This window comes from Lissotriton vulgaris, chromosome 11, assembly GCF_964263255.1.
Source record: "Lissotriton vulgaris chromosome 11, aLisVul1.2, whole genome shotgun sequence".
Taxonomy (NCBI): Eukaryota; Metazoa; Chordata; class Amphibia; order Caudata; family Salamandridae; genus Lissotriton; species Lissotriton vulgaris.
The window spans coordinates 374,469,844-374,489,867 of NC_141699.1; the positions used below are offsets into that span (position 1 = coordinate 374,469,844).

The 20,024-nt window shown below is 48.0% G+C and overlaps 1 protein-coding gene across 1 annotated transcript in view; it reads right to left on the bottom strand.

The window, feature by feature from the left end:
* The window catches only part of FAM178B (family with sequence similarity 178 member B), a 2,784,983-nt gene that overhangs the window by 2,372,606 nt on the left and 392,353 nt on the right, over positions 1-20,024 (bottom strand). Inside the window, exon 3 of the mRNA XM_086943356.1 lies at positions 19,638-19,666. Within this exon, the coding sequence (XP_086799482.1) occupies positions 19,638-19,666 (29 nt within the window). The remainder of the gene's footprint in view (positions 1-19,637; positions 19,667-20,024) is intronic.

Consider the following 20,024-nt stretch of genomic DNA (forward strand, 5'->3'; position numbering starts at 1 on the left):
CAGAGTGCAGAGTAGTGAGTAGTGAGTGCTGAGTAGTGAGTGCAGAGTAGTGAGTAGTGAGTGCAGAGTAGTGAGTGCAGAGTAGTGAGTGCAGAGTGCAGAGTAGTGAGTAGTGAGTGCAGAGTAGTGAGTGCAGAGTAGTGAGTAGTGAGTGCAGAGTAGTGAGTGCAGAGTAGTGAGTGCAGAGTGCAGAGTAGTGAGTGCAGAGTGCAGAGTAGTGAGTGCAGAGTAGTGAGTGCAGAGTGCAGAGTAGTGAGTGCAGAGTAGTGAGTGCAGAGTAGTGAGTGCAGAGTAGTGAGTAGTGAGTGCAGAGTAGTGAGTAGTGAGCGCAGAGTAGTGAGTAGTGAGTGCAGAGTAGTGAGTAGTGAGTGCAGAGTAGTGAGTAGTGAGTGCAGAGTAGTGAGTGCAGAGTAGTGAGTGCAGAGTAGTGAGTAGTGAGTGCAGAGTAGTGAGTGCAGAGTAGTGAGTGCAGAGTAGTGAGTAGTGAGTGCAGAGTAGTGAGTAGTGAGTGCAGAGTAGTGAGTGCAGAGTAGTGAGTGCAGAGTAGTGAGTAGTGAGTGCAGAGTAGTGAGTAGTGAGTGCAGAGTAGTGAGTGCAGAGTGCAGAGTAGTGAGTAGTGAGCGCAGAGTAGTGAGTAGTGAGTGCAGAGTAGTGAGTGCAGAGTAGTGAGTGCAGAGTAGTGAGTAGTGAGTGCAGAGTGCAGAGTAGTGAGTGCAGAGTGCAGAGTAGTGAGTAGTGAGTGCAGAGTAGTGAGTAGTGAGTGCAGAGTAGTGAGTAGTGAGTGCAGAGTAGTGAGTAGTGAGTGCAGAGTAGTGAGTGCAGAGTGCAGAGTAGTGAGTGCAGAGTAGTGAGTGCAGAGTAGTGAGTGCAGAGTAGTGAGTGCAGAGTGCAGAGTAGTGAGTGCAGAGTAGTGAGTGCAGAGTGCAGAGTAGTGAGTGCAGAGTAGTGAGTGCAGAGTAGTGAGTGCAGAGTAGTGAGTGCAGAGTAGTGAGTGCAGAGTAGTGAGTGCAGAGTAGTGAGTGCAGAGTAGTGAGTAGTGAGTGCAGAGTAGTGAGTAGTGAGCGCAGAGTAGTGAGTAGTGAGTGCAGAGTAGTGAGTAGTGAGTGCAGAGTAGTGAGTGCAGAGTAGTGAGTGCAGAGTAGTGAGTAGTGAGTGCAGAGTAGTGAGTGCAGAGTAGTGAGTGCAGAGTAGTGAGTGCAGAGTAGTGAGTGCAGAGTAGTGAGTAGTGAGTGCAGAGTAGTGAGTGCAGAGTAGTGAGTGCAGAGTAGTGAGTGCAGAGTAGTGAGTGCAGAGTAGTGAGTGCAGAGTAGTGAGTGCAGAGTAGTGAGTAGTGAGTGCAGAGTAGTGAGTAGTGAGTGCAGAGTAGTGAGTGCAGAGTGCAGAGTAGTGAGTAGTGAGCGCTGAGTAGTGAGTGCAGAGTAGTGAGTGCAGAGTAGTGAGTGCAGAGTAGTGAGTGCAGAGTAGTGAGTGCAGAGTAGTGAGTGCAGAGTAGTGAGTGCAGAGTAGTGAGTGCAGAGTAGTGAGTAGTGAGTGCAGAGTAGTGAGTGCAGAGTGCAGAGTAGTGAGTGCAGAGTGCAGAGTAGTGAGTGCATAGTGCAGAGTAGTGAGTGCAGAGTGAGTGTGCAGAATGCAGAGTAGTGAGTCCAGAGTAGTGAGTGCAGAGTAGTGAGTGCAGAGCAGTGAGTGCAGAATGCAGAGTAGTGAGTGCAGGGTAGTGAGTGCAGAGTGAGTGTGCAGAATGCAGAATAGTGAGTGCAGAGTAGTGAGTGCAGAGTAGTGAGTGCAGAGTGCAGAGTAGTGAGTAGTGAGTGCAGAGTAGTGAGTAGTGAGTGCAGAGTAGTGAGTACAGAGTAGTGAGTAGTGAGTGCAGAGTAGTGAGTGCAGAGTGAGTGTGCAGAGCAGTGAGTGTGCAGAGCAGTGAGTGCAGGTGCAGAGTGGTGTGTGCTGTTGAGTGCAGAGTGCTGTGTATTGGCAATGTAAATGACAATGCCATTTATTTATGATTTAAAGAAAAAAAAAGAAATGTCATGAGCAATGCCAATTGCTCTACCTTTAATGATGCCGAGACCATTGCATTGCAAATGCTTGTTATTTATATCAGGGACGATTGGAGAGCGACTAGACAATTATTGCCATATTTTCAGACTGCTCTGTCAGTTAAAACTAAAGGGTAAAGAGTTCCACTCTTGATGAAATTTTGAATTAACTATACCTTTAAACAACGGTTAACTATTGCCAATTTGCTGCTAAGTGTTTTCTCTTTGCTACCACAGATTGTTGTTTTAAATATCTGTATTAATTCTCTTAAAACCGGCTATCACTTGAAATTAGTATGGGGAAGAGAAAACTACCAAGCCCAAACCCAAGTAGTGGAAAAAGTCCCCATATTGAGACCCAACAAACACTGTTAAGCTACCTAACTGGAGCAATGGGTGCGTTAGACAAGCAAATAAGCTCAGTAGTGGAATCCCTAGAGGCATCCTGAAGATGGGACTCATTTGGAGGCCTCATCCTCCTTAGGACAGATCCCCACACTAAAAAAGTCAGCTAACGGGTGTGTTCAATACATTAACGATAACATCGACCCAAGCGATTCTGACTAACCATCCCAGTCCTTTAGAAAGAAACAAGGGCCCCCTATATCTCCACAAAATCCCGCCTTTGATATTAACACTCCACAACCTGATGTCATAATTTGTCCAGAAACCTCCCCACTGAAAACTAATTCCACCCATAACATCAAGAAAAAAAGAGGGTCAACAAAATCCCATATAAAAGAGAGGGCAAGGGCTAGGAAACCATCTGATACACAATGCACAGAACCAAAGAACTTAGTATTACTAATAGAGAGGCTCGATCTATATCTTAGGGTCAGATTAGATCAGATGGATCCAAGATGTCATCTATTGAAGAACACCTAGGCAAGGTTAAAAATCAACAAATTAGGGGGCGTGGCCAAGCAGCATGGCCAACAGGACGTGAGCTCCTCCGGCTCCCGACCTGAGGACCCTATAATCCTGTATTAATATCCTGTTTGGGCTCAGAAACTTGCAGAACCCGGTGTCGGAGCTTCCCTTCCCGCTGGTAGCCCCTGCACTGGTCGGTTGCGGTGAGCCTCTGGGCGTAAATCCCTGCGAGTGTGACTGGTGCCCCGGGGACCCGGCCTCTAGCTAAGCGAGGCCGGGGTCTGCGGCCTGTTCTGGCGGAGGTGCGGAGTGGCAAACCTGCCTGCCTGCGGCTCCCGGGGAGACCAGCGCTGCTATTTTGACACCGGAGCCCGCTGCCATCTGGGGCTCCTTGACGGTGTGGAATGGAGACTGTCGGGGGCGCCTGAGAGGAGACTGGCCTGCCTGCGGTGAACTTGGAGGACGAGGAGACGATCGCGGCGGATGCCCCTCCCCCCCGGACGCTGTCTCCACCGTGGTGTGGGGGACCTGGGTCGTGGCCACAGCAGCCTGTGTAGAGGCCCCTCTTTGTCCTGGGGGTTCCGGTGCTCCAGCGAGAGGTCTGCAGGGAGCGAAACGGCGGAGTCCCTGAGCGGCGGAGGCGGCCTGGACAGTGGCCATCTTGGGTGCCGGAGGACCCTGCTCGGACTGCTGCGGGGGACCGCTGAGACATTACAGCACACTGCGACATTGGTGGCCCCACGGGAGGAGGTCCCGGATGCTGACGTGGCGCGACTGGGGGTACTGCGCTGAGTGGTCTTGCTTTGGGCTCCTCACCCCCCTTGCGGGTCTACATGCCTCGAAGGTTGTGCACCTGGGGAACTCTGTGTCCCGCAGGGGCCTGCTTGCCCTGACCACATGCGGCTCTATTGATTGTCCGCCCGGGAGTGCCCCCAAGAGCTCTGATTGCCAAGATCCTAAACTATAGGGACCGGGACTGCATCCTACGGGCGGCGAGAAAGACAGCGGATCTCACCATTGAGAACAGCCGGGTGTCCATTTATCCCGACTATACACAACAAGTCCAAGAGCAACGGAAGTCCTTCTTGGGGGTCAAACAGAAGCTGTGGGAGATGAAGCTGTAGTATATGCTCTTGTACCCGGCCAAGCTCAAGGTACTCTGGCAAGGGAAGGCGCACTTTTTTGAATCCCCGGCGGAGGTCTGGGAGTGGCTGGAGATCAGAAGTGACGACCTTCCACCGGGAGAACGTGGAGGCTCCCGCGAGACATGGGGGACCCGGCCGTCGCGGGGACGCCGCAACAGGCGGAGACGCCGATCGGAGTCAGCGGGCCCTGAGGAGCCTAGGATTACAGTGGGTGAAGACGGCGCTATGTTTCTGGATCCTCAGCCGCTTGAGACTGCGTTGGAGGCTCTGGGCCCGTCCGGACCCGGAGATATTCTGGTCCCAGACACGTTGCAGGACACGGTGCAGGACACGATCTCCACGGCCCCGGTGGTTCCGGAAACAGGGGGGGGCTAAATCGCTGGACTGGACGATTCCACCGTGAGGTGATATGTACCCTGAATATTCTTTATGTCTATTTTGTCCGGCCAGTGAGTGGTCTAGATTTTTCAGTTGACGCTTGCGGTAGGCGGCGCTTGACCTTGTGTGGCTGAGTGGGATGCAGACACTCTTTTTGCTGAATGTGGGCTGTGCCGTGGGCTGGGGGGGGTGGGGGGTACGACTCATGGAGCGGTGGTTGGTTGAGGCTGTTTTTTTCCCCTGAATGAGTCCGGAGTACCCTCTTCTAGGTTTCGGGTCCCATAGGGAGTTGGTTGGGGGGGGGTTTGTGAGTTGGGTGTGAGTGTGGTGTGGGGTGGATGGGGTGGCTGTGTACGTCCTGGCACTGGCAGGGGGAGGGCAGTGTAACATGTTTCGTTGTTGCTGTCATTCTGCTCAAGGGGTGGGGGTGCATGGGAGTCTTTTTTGGGGGTTCAGTGGTTGAGGGGGCTGGAGGGCTAGGGGGTGTTGGGGGGGTACTGTTGTCGGCATTGTGTGTGCGGCAGCGTTGGGGATGGTTCTGGGGGGCATTGTTCGAGGCATCGAGTGTACTATTGTTCGGGCCCGAGGGTGGCGGATCGCGGATCGTGTATATAACAGCCCGGATGGGTGCAATCACCGACTATGGGTTTTAAATTCTTAACTTGAAACGTGCGCGGATTGGGCACTTGCACTAAAAGACACAGGGTCCTTTCCTTCCTTCGGCGCCATGGGATCTCCGTAGCGTGTCTCCAGGAGACTCATTTGAATGAGGAGGGTGCTCAGAAGCTGTCCAAAAAATGGAGGGGCCAGGTAATCCATTCCTCCTTCTCCACATACGCCAGGGGGGTCCTGATCTGGGTGGCGCCTGGGGTTCCCTGTGCCGTCCAGTATGTTGAGGCGGACATTGAGGGCAGGTACCTGCTGCTGCGGGTGAATTTAGATGGTAGAGATTTCCTGCTCTTAAATTCGTATGCGCCAAATGTTGATGACCCTGACTTCTTTTCCCATCTTCATGAACTCATTGTCTCGGACCTGAACGCCCCCTTCCTCTGGTTTGGGGATTTTAACTGTGTAATGGATCCAGATTTGGACCGGCACCCCCCTCGTCCTGGCACGAAGCCACGTATGACGGCGCGTTATGCATAATTTGGGAGATGTGGATGTGTGGTGCACGGGCCACCGCACTCAGAGACTATATACCTGTTACACCCCGACGCATGACACCCATAGTAGGCTGGATTGCATCCTTGCCGCTAATATTGCCGTGTCCCTCTCCCTGACGGTTACTCACCAGGCCCGTTTTCTGTCAGACCATGCTCCGGTGACATGCGTAGTGCAGTGGGTTGACCAGGCTTCCCGCTCCCGGACCTGGAGGATGCTGACGGACCTCCTGCAGGACCAGGTGGGGAGAGACCATGTGGCGACGGCCCTGAATAATTATGTAGATCTAAACTGGGAGGACAGCGATTTGCCCTACTCCACTAAATGGGAGGCCCTGAAAGCGGTGGTGCGTGGTGCCTGCATGGGCCTCACCTACGGGGTCCGGAAGCACTTGCTATATGAGTTGTGGGATGCGGAGGATAGACTCCGTGGAAGTCAGTCTCTGGCGGATCCCGTTGACTCGGACCGGGAGGCGGAAAAGGTGGCCCAGGTGTCCGTTCATGGCATTCTTACGCGTCTGGACAAGTATACTTTGGGCCAATATCGGCAGCGTCTCCACCGTGAGGGGGACAAGTCTGGTCGACTGCTGGCCTGGATTCTTCGGCGCGAATTTGCTCCGGAGCGGATAGTTGCTTTGCGGGATCCCGCTGGGGATGTGGTACACTTGGAGTCTGATGTTCTCGAGGTTCTCCGATCTCACCTGCAGGCGGTGTATACTGCCGACCCCTCGATCACAGAGGCCTCCTATCGGCCTTACCTCCAGGGATTGGCTCAGCAGGCCCTCTTGGAGGAGGCGGCGGAGGAACTGGACGCGGTTTTAACGCTCCGGGAGGTCAGAGTGGCGTTGGCCGCCCTTCCGCAGGCTAAAGCCCCGGGCGGAGATGGCTTTCCGCCTGAATTTTACCAGTCGTTCGGAGATGTCCTGGGCCCCCTCCTCTTGCAGGTCCTGGCGTGTGGCATTCTCCCGCCCACCATGAATCAGGGGGAGGTCTGCATGATAATGATACTGAAACCGGGGGGGGGGGGGCAGTTGCGACCCTGCGACGTTCCGGCCTATCACTCTGATCAATACAGACGTGAAAATCCTTACCAGCCTACTGGCCACCGGGCTCTCCCCACACATGGCACACTTGGTCCATCAGGACCAGTGTGGGTTTATCCCTGGTCGCAACACTGCAATGAACTTGCGGCGTCTGAATCATATCCTCCATGAGGTGCGCGGTAGGGAGGATCCCCAGGTCCTGGTGTCGATTGACCTGGCTAAGGCCTTCGACACTGTCAGCTGGGGGTATCTATTGGAAGTGCTCCAAGTGGCAGGGCTGGGGCCGGTGTTTTGCAATTGGATCCGGATCCTATACGGAGCACCCCGGGCTAGGGTCCGGCTTGGGTCGGCCCGTTCCGAGGAGTGGTCTTTGGGAAGGGGCACTCCACAGGGGTGCCCCCTGTCGCTGCTCCTATTCGCCTTGGCGATAGAGTCCTTGGCGGTCTCTATCCGTACGGAGATGGAGCAATGGGGCATTAAGGTGGGAGATACTGTGAACGTGATTTCCCTCTACGCAGACGACGCTCTGTTCTATTTGGCCTCCCCGAGGAATCGCTGCCCGTTTTATTGCGGTTGCTGGACGCTTTGGTGCAGCCTCCTGGCTGATTATCAACCCTGGGAAGTCCCTGATCTTTCCCCTGGCGGGCTGTGATGTCGACCCGGGAGTGCGCCTTCCGCACCTGGGGCTGAGATGGGAGTTGGAGGCCTTCCGTTATCTGGGAATCCAGGTGGCCTCGTCTGATGAACAACTGCTGGTCCGCAATGCTGACCGGGTGCTCCGATCTCTGCACCAGTCTGTGTCCTTCTGGAACACGCTCCCTCTTTCCCTCATGGGGCGGTTGGCGGTTGCTAAAATGGTAATGTTGCCAAGAATATTATACGTCCAGCAAAATACGCTACGCCCGCTCTATCGCGCATATTTCGCACGCTCAACACGCTGCTCACGTCTTTGTACTGGGCAGGCGGACGTAGTAGGGTCGCCCTGCATACCGTGGTCCGGAGCTGGGAGGAGGGAGGCCTGGAGGCTCCGAGGTTTGACCTCTATTATTACGCAGCACAGCTCCTGCCGGCCGCGAGGTGGTTCGCGGGCGCGGACAACTGGGAGCTACGGCTCCTCGCGGGCAGGGCGGACGAGACAACGTTGCAGGTGGCTCTGATGAAGGGACGGGGAGCAGACGAGGCCCTGCCCTATGTGGTGCGACATGCCGCAGGGGTCTGGCAGCGGTTTGTCAAGAAGATCTTGCGGCGGGCCCCCTTTCATAGGGAGCTGCCGGTGTGGATTCTGGCCCTGGTGAAGCTAATGGAGGAGAATATGTCCTTCCAGGACTGGCAAAACGGCGGATGTGAGACTCTGGCGGACCTTTATCCAGACGACTCCTTCGTGTCCTTTGAGCGCGCTACGGAAGCCTTTGACCTGAGCAGGGGACAATACCTGCATTATAGGGGACTCCTGGAGATGGCGAGGGCGACCTGGCCCCAGTTCCCAGAGGCGCCCCCTTTGACCCACACCCTCAACATCCTTCTTTCCTGCAGAAGCGGAAAGCGGCTGATCACATTACTGTACTCAGCCATGCGACGGGATTCGGCCCCGCTGGTCGCGCCGTCTTGGGCGGCCTGGGAGGTGGACCTGGGGATTACTTTGGAGCCGGGCCAGCGCAGACGTATTGGGCTCCTGACTCGGAAGGTGTCGTGCAATGCGCGGTTTAAACTGATCCACTTTAATTTTGTACATCGCACTTACATGACCCCGGTCTCCCTGAACCGTATCTCTGCAGATAGGCGGGACAACTGCCATAGGTGTGGGGCGGAGAGAGCCGGATTCTTACATCTGGCCTGGGAGTGCCAGCGGGTCATGGCTTCTGGGAGGAGGTGGTGGAGCACATTGGCCGTGTCACGGGTCTCCGGATTGCCCTGAATCCGTTTCATTGTCTCTTGGCCCTGGCCCCCAAGCCCAAAAAGAGGAATTTGTCCTATAAGCTGCTACAGTTGCTACTGGTGTTTTCGAGGCGGCGCGTGGCCATCACTTGGATGGGGCAGAGGGCCCCCGAGCTATCCCTGTGGCTTCGAGACGTTAGGGAATGGTCCTTGGCTGAGGAAACACACATGCAGCGCATGCGCCGAGATGAGAGGCTTCAGGAGGACTTACTAGCATGGAGAATGATGTGTGCTGAGGGGTTGCCCAGTGATGACTCGGATGCCACTAGTGCCGAACTGTTTACCCCTGAGTAGTCTGGATCCGAGGAGGAGGTAGCGGGAGGCAGGGGGGAGGGACCTGTTTCAGGGTAGTGCCCTATTGGACGCGTATTAATGTTCCATATTGTATTACTATGTGATTTGTCTTGATTCCCAGATGTTTGCTTATGACTGTGATGTCTGTACCTTAATGGGCCATGTGGAGGTAAACAAACTATTTACACATACTTTATTAGCGATGCCAAGTATGGGGGGGTTTGTTTGTTGTTACATGTTAGACTGTGGATTTATTGAACAACTAATTGTGAAAGACAGTGAGTGATGAGATCAACTGGAGACGTGTGAGGGGAAAAAACAAAACAGCGGATACTAGCGATACATATGTAGTTCATGCCAACATTTATGTTTTTCGTTGGGGCACTCTCCGACTTTCCGCCGCCTGGCCTCCGGGCTGTGGGGTACACGGCTGTGTATTATCCTGAATGATAATTTTGGTTTTTTTCATTTCTCAGTGCCTGAGTGGACTTGCTTGATTGTATTTCCTCTGCTCTCCGCAATAAAAATATTTTTCAATTTTTTTTTTTTTACAAATTACGTCTTCAAAAACACACACATCCGAAACAAACTGTCCCAACCTCCATCAGACTTCCAATCACGCACCAATTGAGAAGAATAAACGTGTAACTAACCCGCCCACTGCTGCCCAGGAAAATCGTTCATCCAGAAGGGGTGATTTGTTACCTACAATAAGTTTAACTGATTCAGTGGCTTCGGTCTCCTGCAACTTACCCTCTAACCCGGTAAAATATACTGATAAAAATGCCACTGTGGGTAGGACAATAATGGCCCCAAACGAACATCTTGACCTCCCCCCAGCAGCCACACCGTACATTATACTAGCAAACGTTCTAAAGACAGAACCTCTGGCAAGGGAAGGTTGGGAAACATTGAAAAATAAATCCCGAGATTGGTTGAGAAAAAGAAGACGGGCCTAACACACCATCTGTTCAGAGAATTTAAAATGGCCAGAAGGGGAGGAGGAGCTACGCTAGCAACCAAGATGGCCGCGTAAGCTCCCGGCTCCGACGACCTCCGCCAGCAGCTTATAAATCCTGATATTTATCCTGAATTCGCACCAGACTACTTTGTAGCTGAAGTGTTGCTGAGCTTAAAGGTGTACTCCCGAGATTTCCATCTTCTCGAATGATGAAGTTACGCCGTGTTTTCCTTCTCGGCCTAATTCAGTGTGGAAGCCTGGCCCTCGATTTCTAACCCATCCGGGTTGGAGTTGAACAACATCGGCCGCGGGACTTGGGCGGCGTCCGTCTCCCGAGGTGGAGAATATCCTGACCGGTTTGGATGGTGGTACGGTGGCCAGGTTGATTTTAAGGATACAGCGGTGGGACGCACCGGTTGCTGTGGCTGGGAGTCCGTTGCCCGAAGGCCCTGCTGAGCCCCCGGCGTCGACGGCCGTGGATCCTCGCTGGTGGCGACGGTGTCTAGACCGAGAGAAAGATGGGTGGCCCCCGTAAACGTCGGACCCGCTTGTGCCTGTTACCCCGGAGTAGTCGACCTCCGGGGTCAAAGATCTGCTTTGTCGCTTGGCGAGAGGATATGGAGCGGGTGGAATATACGCCCTCGTTGCAGACCGTAATGGCCGCTATTGGGGCGCTTCACTCGCAGGTCACCGCTATCATCCATAAAATGGTCGTAACTGCCGAAAATATGCATCTGGGACCGGACTACGACCCTTCAATAGATTTGAAACACGTTGTGTTACCCCCGAAGCAGGGCATATCTGAGATAGAGGAACCCGAGTGGAACCTAGATCTGGTGTTTTCTGTCGGCTTCCGAACAACAGCTTGCGAGCCGGTAACTCATCATACTTAATGCCGATACCGCACAAGATGGACACAGCTGATTTTATATTTCAAGATAATTTCCCCAGTGACTATCGGATTGCCTTATCATCCTTTACCTCCCAACTGGCTCGACTACGTTCTAATGCCTTACTGGTGGTAGACTGGTATCTTCGTCCGACTTGTGAACTACGAGTGCTAACACTTTGGATCCGATCGTACCACACTGACTTTGACTTTCTTGAACGTCTTTATTTTCCTGTCGGGATGGCGGTTCGTGTGGAGAGAGCTCGTACGAAAAATCAGAGTGGCCAGGGTTGAGTTTGATTGTATGGGTTGGATAACACGGCTTTATTTGATTCGGGTCTTGTAGCCTACAATGATGTGGGAGTCGGGCGGTTTTTACGAACCCCAGGTTGTTTAGTAATTGCTGCTTCATAGTGTTTTGACTGTATTTCGGGGTGGTTTGCATCTGGCGGGGAGTGAGGGGGGCCAGGAGCCTGTATAACGTCTTCTCCTCCATTCTTTACCTTCTTTTAGGTCTTAGTTGTGGGGCGACAGGCAGGCTGCTAGTGGGGTTAGGCCGTAGCCATTGCAGGGGTGCAGGGTGGGGGAAACGGGGAAGGTTTTTTTTATTTTGTCCTTGTTTTAGTTCTATGGCCTTTTCTTTCTTTTCCCCTTTTCACGATAGGTGGGTTGCTTATCCTAAGTTGATCTTCTTCGCATAATCTGGGTGTCTGCTCTAGTCTCAATTATCCTAAATCGTGGGGTGGACAGACTCAGCTGGCGTCAGCTTAACGGGGTTGTGGATCGTATTGTTGCTTCTTATTCATATACATATTCATGTTGACGTCCCACTCTCCTGTGCATTGATTTTACCATATTGGCTTATTCGCCTACTCACTGTTGCAATGTATTTACTGTATGACACCTGATATGTGTATTATTTCCTCTTGTTTTTCTTCTTTCAATAAAAATATAACAAAAAATAAATAAAATGGCCAGAAGGGTAAAAAACGTGGGTTCTCGAGGAGATACATTCACAGGTGACTCAATTGTCCTTACCTTCTGTTCCCCCCACCTGGTAAATAGAGTGTTGCAACAGAGTGGAACAAGGGGTATTACTAGAGATGAAATAAACATCCTCCCACTAGGCTATTTCTACCCCCCTGTAAAGGGGGTTATTGGAGCATCGGGGAAGGCTAGAGAACCCCTAAATCAACATTATCCAAATAGCATTCCGATAAGTAACAGGTTCGAGATTTTCTCGGGACTAGACGAACTCGGTTGACTCACTCCGCTCACTCTGGGTGAATTTTCCATCATCTCCCTAGAACAACCCATAACTTCAAATACTAGTGGTTGCGACTCACCGTCACCTCCGGCCTATCAAGAAAGCTCCTTACTGAAATTACGGAGAAACCCAATCCCATGGGTATTTTGCAATCTATTGATCAAAAACACACCACCACCCAACCCACTTCCATACAAGTAGCCAAAGACAAACCAACAATAACTATACTTTACTGGAACATCGGAGGACTGTGCTCAAAGGCAAATAATGACATCTGGCTAGATTTCATCAAAAATGTTAATGTCCTATGTTTCCAGGAGTCTTGGACCACCACAGAAACTCACATAGAAGGATATAAAACGTATTTCACTTCTGCACAACCATCGCCATCTGGTAGAGCTAAGGGCGGGTTATCCATTTATGTATCTAATTTGATAGTGACATCTGAAATCAGCATTATCAGGTTTGAACCAAACTACCAAATACTAAGCCTTCGCTTGAATAAGGCCGATATACTCCTTATAGTAAATTTCTATAACAATATGCCTGAGGGAGAACTTCTGGTCACAATACGGCAGTGTGTAAATTGCCAGCGCACTCCTTGTTTTATATTGAATAATCCTGCAGTAAAACAAATTCAAACTAGTATGTGTGCTGTTTGGTATTAGGCAGCCAGCCTATTGAAAGAGCAACATCTGGTGGAAACCCCACTAGTATGCCAAACGCACTACTGTTTTACAGTATTTCAATTGAAAACAATTATTAACCGTGCTCAATTCAGGGTATCTGAAATTCAATACTGTGCTGATAAGGAATTAATCAATATACACACTTTGATATAAAATGGTTTCATCATTTTATATTTTCATTAGTTAAAGATATGATCAACAAGTGATAATGAATACACCGTAGTTCATACAGTAGATAAAGAAAAACAATTCTTGAAAAACAGTAATAATACTGTCACGATTTAACCGAATAGCCCAATGCATTTCGGGAACTCTCCCTTCTTCAGGGGAACTATGAAGAAAATAGACATAAAGATGTGGTATTACCATTCTGTTCTCTAAACAAACAATGTATTTCACTTTCAACAATATTAAACGTAGACACAAATACTCATATGAGATCTATTCCAATAGCAGTCCTGAGCACAATTGAAATTACACGATTGAGAATATAAAAACAGTTGCCTAATGAGTTTATAAATAGGTCAAAATTAAGCCCCAGGGGATAACCTGTTTGTGAAATAAAGAAAACACCTTTGATTGAAACCTCCACCAAAAGACGATGTATTTTAGACATTTGTATGTGCTTACAAGCTCGAGTTTTTGAAGCATCTAACAGTTGTGCAAGATAAATACCCATTCACCAGTGAAAAAGTCACTGCCTCGAGATTGGTTAACTTACTATTTACTGATGAAGTAAATGTCGATAAACAGGCTGTCCTTAAGTTGTGTTTGCGAAAGATCGTTCTTACGACCTGCAGTATAAAGAGTACCACTAATTTAAGAAACAATCCCTTCACAGCGTGTTGCATGCACAATAGAAACGTTTCTTATGATCATCTATCGTATTATATGAAAATGATCCCTCCCGGTATTAAACTGGTTTCTAAAGTTTATAATCCACTGCCACTATTAAGGTGATCTTCACAGATTAATCAAAAACAGATTAATCAAAACAACTATCTATCCTAATTGAAACCGACAGATAGCTAACTCTCTCCTGACAACACTGTAACCAAAGTAAAAATGAACCGTTGCCACGTAAACCTCAAAAAACTGTAGATTTACTTGTTGCTAAACTTACCTAAATACTGAGCACAGAGCAGCTTCTCTGTTAACTTCTACCGGTGTAGCCAATGGAGGTACCCTTGTCCTTGAGACGCCTCAACTATAATGTCAATCTCGTGAATCTTGCACTGCGCTCTGAAACCAGAGACACGCGGTCAATAAACTGCAGCGTGTAAATGATAAAACCACTACTACTGTGAATACTCAGCACAGCCTACACTCACCGTCAACTGCCCAACCCGCTCCTGAGTATCTGGAGCAGGCAGTTCCATCTTTCAATACAGCGTCCATCAGTAGAGGTTACAATAACATGGGTGGTGACTTCAATCAACGCCTATGTAAATATAGCGATCAAAATATCTGTGGCATATTAGACGAAAACGACCTCCAGATACACCATTTTTCCCACTCAGTAATAGGGAATACCTTAAAGAATACTCTTTTTGAGTTAGATCTGGGCCTAGCACATAAGATGAAAAATCCTTTCAGTCCTATTCCCCCCAGTTTTAATGGAAGAGGAAGTTCAAGTACGATAGATTTTATATTTATTTCCTGCACAGCTGAAAAACGTATCACTAGTTCAGCAACACACGACATCGCAATAAGCGATCATTACCCAAATAGTATTACCTTGACTCTACTCAAGAAACACTCCACCCAAATCACAGAGAGTATTTTAGACCAAAATAGGTTAACCTAGGACAGAACAAATGGCTACGCACTCAAATGGGAGAAAGCTGACCCACTAGCTTTAACTGCATTAGTAGTAAAAACAGCTTACTCGGCCATAGAAAAGTGCCTGGACTTAGCCTCATCGGATGAGGAAGTCTTGAGTAACTTCATGGTGATCACAAAATCAATAAAGGAATCACTTATTTTTAAATGTAGTAAGCCCAGGCCAAATAAGAAAGGCTGGTTTAACAAAAGATGCAGAAGGAGTTATTCAATTTTGAAAACTGCGTTAAAAAAGCTAGTAAGAGACCTTCAAGAAATTAAAACAGCTAGAAAGGAATATCACTTGGCCATAAAAGATAGAAAAATAGAACTTAAACAGGATCTCTGGGATCAACTCGTAAAAGCAGCACCCAAAAAAACAGTGCTGCCTTTTGGACCATTGTTAAATCACCCTTCCTTGTAGATGAGAGAGACTCTCCTAAAATTGACATAGCCATAGATGAAAGAGCCTGGGTTGAATATTTCAGCAAGATATTCGCAAAGGACAAGGATCCAGGTCACGGTCAGAGAGAAACCCCTTTTGAACAACACACGTGTGTATATCCTATACTTTTAGATATTACACACAATGAAGTAGACCGGGCATTAAAAGCCAGTAAAAACGGGAAGGCCCCAGGCCCGGACGGGGTACCAATCGACTTTTTTAAATCAAATTTAGACCTTTGGACTCCAATGTTAACCAGGGTCCTCCAGGCCTCTTGTTCCGAGGGGCTCCCGGAATCATGGTCAAAGTCGATCCTAGTACCCATTTTTAAAAAAGGGGATCGCCAATTAACATCGTGCTATCGCCCAATCTCGCTGCTGGACTCGTTCGGCAAAGTTGCGGGTCGAGTTATTCTTGAACGTCTCCAGCAGTGGGCGGACGACAGCGGGACCCTATCTGACTTACAGTTCGGTTTTCGAGAGGGGCTAGGGACCTCCAAACAGGCACTAAATCTCACCCTGCTGATAGGCAAATATGTTAGCGCAAAAGGCAGGGCACTTTACATGGCATATGTCGACCTGTCTGCTGCTTTGACTGCGTGAGTCACGCAAAACTATGGTCAGTCCTGGCAGGAATGGGGGTAGAGCAGAGGCTTGTAAACTTCCTCCGTGAATTATATTCAAATCCCACAGCTAGAGTGCGATACGGGACGAACGGTGAGCTCACCGCATCGTTTGGCGTGGAGCGGAGGGTGAGACAGGGCTGCGTCCTGGCACCCTTTATCTTTACACTCTATACCAATGGCTTAGAGCGGGCCATGGTCAAAGGGTTCCGGGACCTTCCGTACATCAACGGCCGCCCTGTCCCGGCCCTGCTCTACGCAGACGATGCGGTTATACTCGTCCGTACTCCCATAGAATTGCAAAGAGCCCTTGACAGATATGCCTCCTTTATGGCCAACTTGGATTTAAACATCAATATTAAAAATAATTTTGTCATGTCCTCGGGAACAAGAAAGAAAGGAATAAAAGGTATCTTCCTGAAAAATGAAAAACTCGAGCATACAGAAAAATACCCATACCTAGGGATCATTATTGACCATAAAACTAGCTGGAAACCAGCAATAGAGTCCAGAAAGCTTCTCTTTACGAGAGCCACTTCTGCACTAGTAAATTTTGCCAGAAGGCTGGGTAGAAGGCCACCCGCCGAACTAATATCAATATATAAAGCCAAATTCATAACTGTGGCGACATACGGGACTGGCATGGGGGGCTATGGAATACTGCTGCCCTACAATTAGTTGAGAACAGATTCCTGAGGTATCTTTCGGCCCTTCCACGGAGCAGTCCAATGTTCTCATGCCACTTGGAACTAGGCCTATCCTATCTGGAAAACATCATAAAAATCCAACCACTTTTACTGTGGCATCGCATATGGACCTCTGATTGAACCAAATTCTGCCAGGGGTTCATTACGGACTGTATCTCGCTGGAACATGCAAAAAACATAGGAGGGTTGCGCTATATTAAAGCCTTCTTGTATGACATCGGGCTAGAGAAATATTACAACACTCCGATCCTAATCCTTGAGTCATCAAGGAAAGTATTCCAGACGCTATGTCTAATACACCTAGGTGACCAGCGGCTGGCTAAAGAAGCTATTAAACCATCAACAGCGCATAGTTTGGCCATTCAGACCACTTTCTCAACCAACCTTACTTAACCAGTAACATCACTAGTTATGAAAGATTTTTGCTGATCCGGTTCAGACTAAATTCTTTCCATCGACTTGTCACTTTCCCGAAAAGAAACGACTGGTCAACAGTCCTCCCACCTTGCCCATACGACGGCCTCTACACCCAAACCACCATACACACTATTCTATTTTGTAAATTTTATAGTGAACCCAGAAAGACCTGGATTATACCGGTACTAACATACATGGGGTTTAGTAGATGCCGTCCCGCAATGTTATTTTTACAGTTTCTGGAGGATGAATGGGTAATAATGATTGTAATTAAATTTTTAAAATTTACTGTACGACACAGACTAAACTTGGAATTGAGTACAACTCATGTATTTAGGACAAAAAACTAATTTGCACAGTAAATACCCACTGGTCTGGGATAACAAAGAACTGTACTGTACTGTACTGCTATTAATTAACTTGTGTCTTTTCAACTTACCTTTTCTTAATATTTATACAGAATCTTTTAATGTAACATTTTATCTTATTAATACCTTTTTAAAAATCCTGAAATGTTCTCCTCTGTAACGATGAATGAAATTTTAAACATATTGTATTGCAAAAAATGAAAACCGAATAAAGTTAATTTTGATTTGATTTGATTGAACAGGGACCATGATGCCAAGCACGGCCTGTGCCGGTACAGAAGTTATATAGTCGGGGTCTAAAGTCTGGGACAATCGCCACGTTTGTGACAGAGTACCTAGTCTGCCAAACTGTAAAAATGGCGCTAATTCCTGGAAAATTTGTCTTGTTATGTGACAGATGCAAAGTCAGTGCCAGTACTTGAGATGATAAAGTAGCAATCGACAAAGCCTCCTGTTTCAATATATCATTAGGTGTCAACACGGGTTTGACAATCCAGGGTAGGAGCCGGCTGCAACGGACAGGTCTGGGTCCTGAAGACATCATGATCCTGCAAGTACGTCAGATGGAGCCTGAGGGGAGTTCTTTCAGAATAATGACAGCACTGTCTAGGTGAAAGTTGTAATTTGGGAATAGGGTTGAGCATCAGGCGCTTGAAAGGATGACAGCTCCTCCATAAACCCTGGCTGCGGCATTGCCTTGGACCCAAATCCGATGCTGGCATCATTAAATCTGACTTTGAGGTCGAGGTTGGGAAGCGGAAACATCGATAAGACAACCTATTCCTAAAGCAAGATTGAAGCTAAGGGGCCAAAGGGTCTTTTCTACTCTGCCTGTGTGACCTCTCAGATTCTCTATCTTTACAAAAGGGCTGCCAGGAGGTTTTTTAGTGGTCCCTAGTAGAGGAACAGCGCAGCAGAGCACCTGAGCTATCTCTAGCCTGGGCCATAATCTGTAGTAGGACTTGAAGTCACACCTGGTCTAAGACACCATAAACAGAATGTATGGATTCACAAGCCACATTTGCTTGCCAAAATCGTGTCAACTTTAAAGTCTTAAACGTTTGTGGACGAATCTCATCAACAATGCACATATCATTTCTTTTGGTACAAATAACTCCAGATACGCATCCTAGGGTAATAAAATAAAATTGAAGGTGCGATGAAAGCACCTTCTGTGACTTTGTGATGTCTTATGCTGGGTGGTACTGGAGCTGAGACGGAGTTTCGGTGAAAAAAACTAGCACAGGGGAGTTGCTGGACAGTTTTCTGGATCTGCTCTGACACCTGGAAAGATTCTAGAGGTAAGGAATCTGCAGATAGAAATATCTATCAGATCACATTTTGCTGAGTGAAACAAAAAGACCCTGTGAGGTTGTTTAAGAACAGAACAAGTCTATATATCCCCAGTCAGTCGCAGGAAAAATGTTGCCCCTTCCCCCAGTAACTGAGTTACAGCAAATACTTATTTTTTTGCCAACTATTAACAAATTAAGTAGCTATCCAACTGCAACCACAAAGATATGGAGCAGACATGATAGTCACCCCTTTTATATCTGCCCTCTACAGATTAGGGAGTGGCCAATTTATTTTGTATTCTTCCTTCATTCAAATATAAACACTTCTTCTTCCATTGCCAGCTTTTGAAAGGCAGATACACAATTTATATACTAGATGTTTTATTTGTTGAACACAATGGACCTGATGCAATAGACATACAATCGACATGTGTACTGCTCCAACTATGTGCATTATTCAAAACATACTCTATTTTATTTCACCAATGGAACACCAAGGCCTTGGAAAACAGATCCTTTCTAAACTCACAAAAAGGCTGCATTGACAGGACACCACATCTTCTCTTTTCTCCAGTAGCCATTTAAGCAACCTAAACCTTCAGTAGACCACCAAGAGTTCATGTCTTCTGTATCATATTATTTAACAAGGATAGTCACGAGGGCCAAATCCATGCCAAGTTTTCGGGATATCCACACAAGATAAATTCACAAATAATAAAAGTATCTGTTTGGTGAATGTATTTAGAGGGGATAGGGCCTTACCGCACTCTAACAAGGGGGCAGGGACATCTGCTGCTTCGTGGCAGACCTCCTGCATTCACCAAATTTTAAAGCTCCACCAGGGTATCCTGAAAATCTGACATAGCCACAGCTCTCATGGACTTCCCATGGAAAAGAACCGATATGACAAGACGTTTAACTGACAATAAACCAACAAATAATATTTATCTCTCAATCCTCAAAGGCATATGCTGTTTAACGTGTGAAGTCACCAAGAGAAGATGCCCATGGAATTTTGAGGTGAATTCAGGCTGCCTATCACAAGGATCACTATGTAGGAAGCGCTTCCTATCATGGCTTATCTTAATGTAGATAAAGGTTGAGAACTGAAGTTGTCGTGAGCAAACATAGGGGTGAAAGAGAGTATTCCATGGAAGGAATGCCCTCTCCCCTGCCCAGACTATCTTAACCATCACAGTCCCAGACATGATAATCTTGCCAGAATTACAGCATTTTATAAAACGGTATATATTACATAAGTCAACTAAAAAGGTATTTTTTTTGCACATCCCTACCTGCCCTGCAACTTGGTTGAGGAAGGCATCTGAAAAGCAAAGAAGGCAAGAACAAATCAGTGAACATTTGAATAATGTGGAATACATTCGAATTCAAAGATGACAAATGATCTTGCGTTAAACTGTTTGTTATATAAAAGGATAGCCTGGGTGATAGTCTTGTACTTCACAGTTTTATGAGCCGGAGCAAATCACTTTTCCTAAAATGGGCATGTTTAGCAAAAGACTTTTGCCTCCAATAATAACTTCTACAAGTATAACCTTCTCTCTCTTTGGAAGATCAAAGGAAACAACTCTGCAAGACATATGTTAACCTAAACTATGGCATACATTACTGAAAAGGACTAAACAGGAGGAATGTGAAAGTCATCAACACCGGCAAATTAA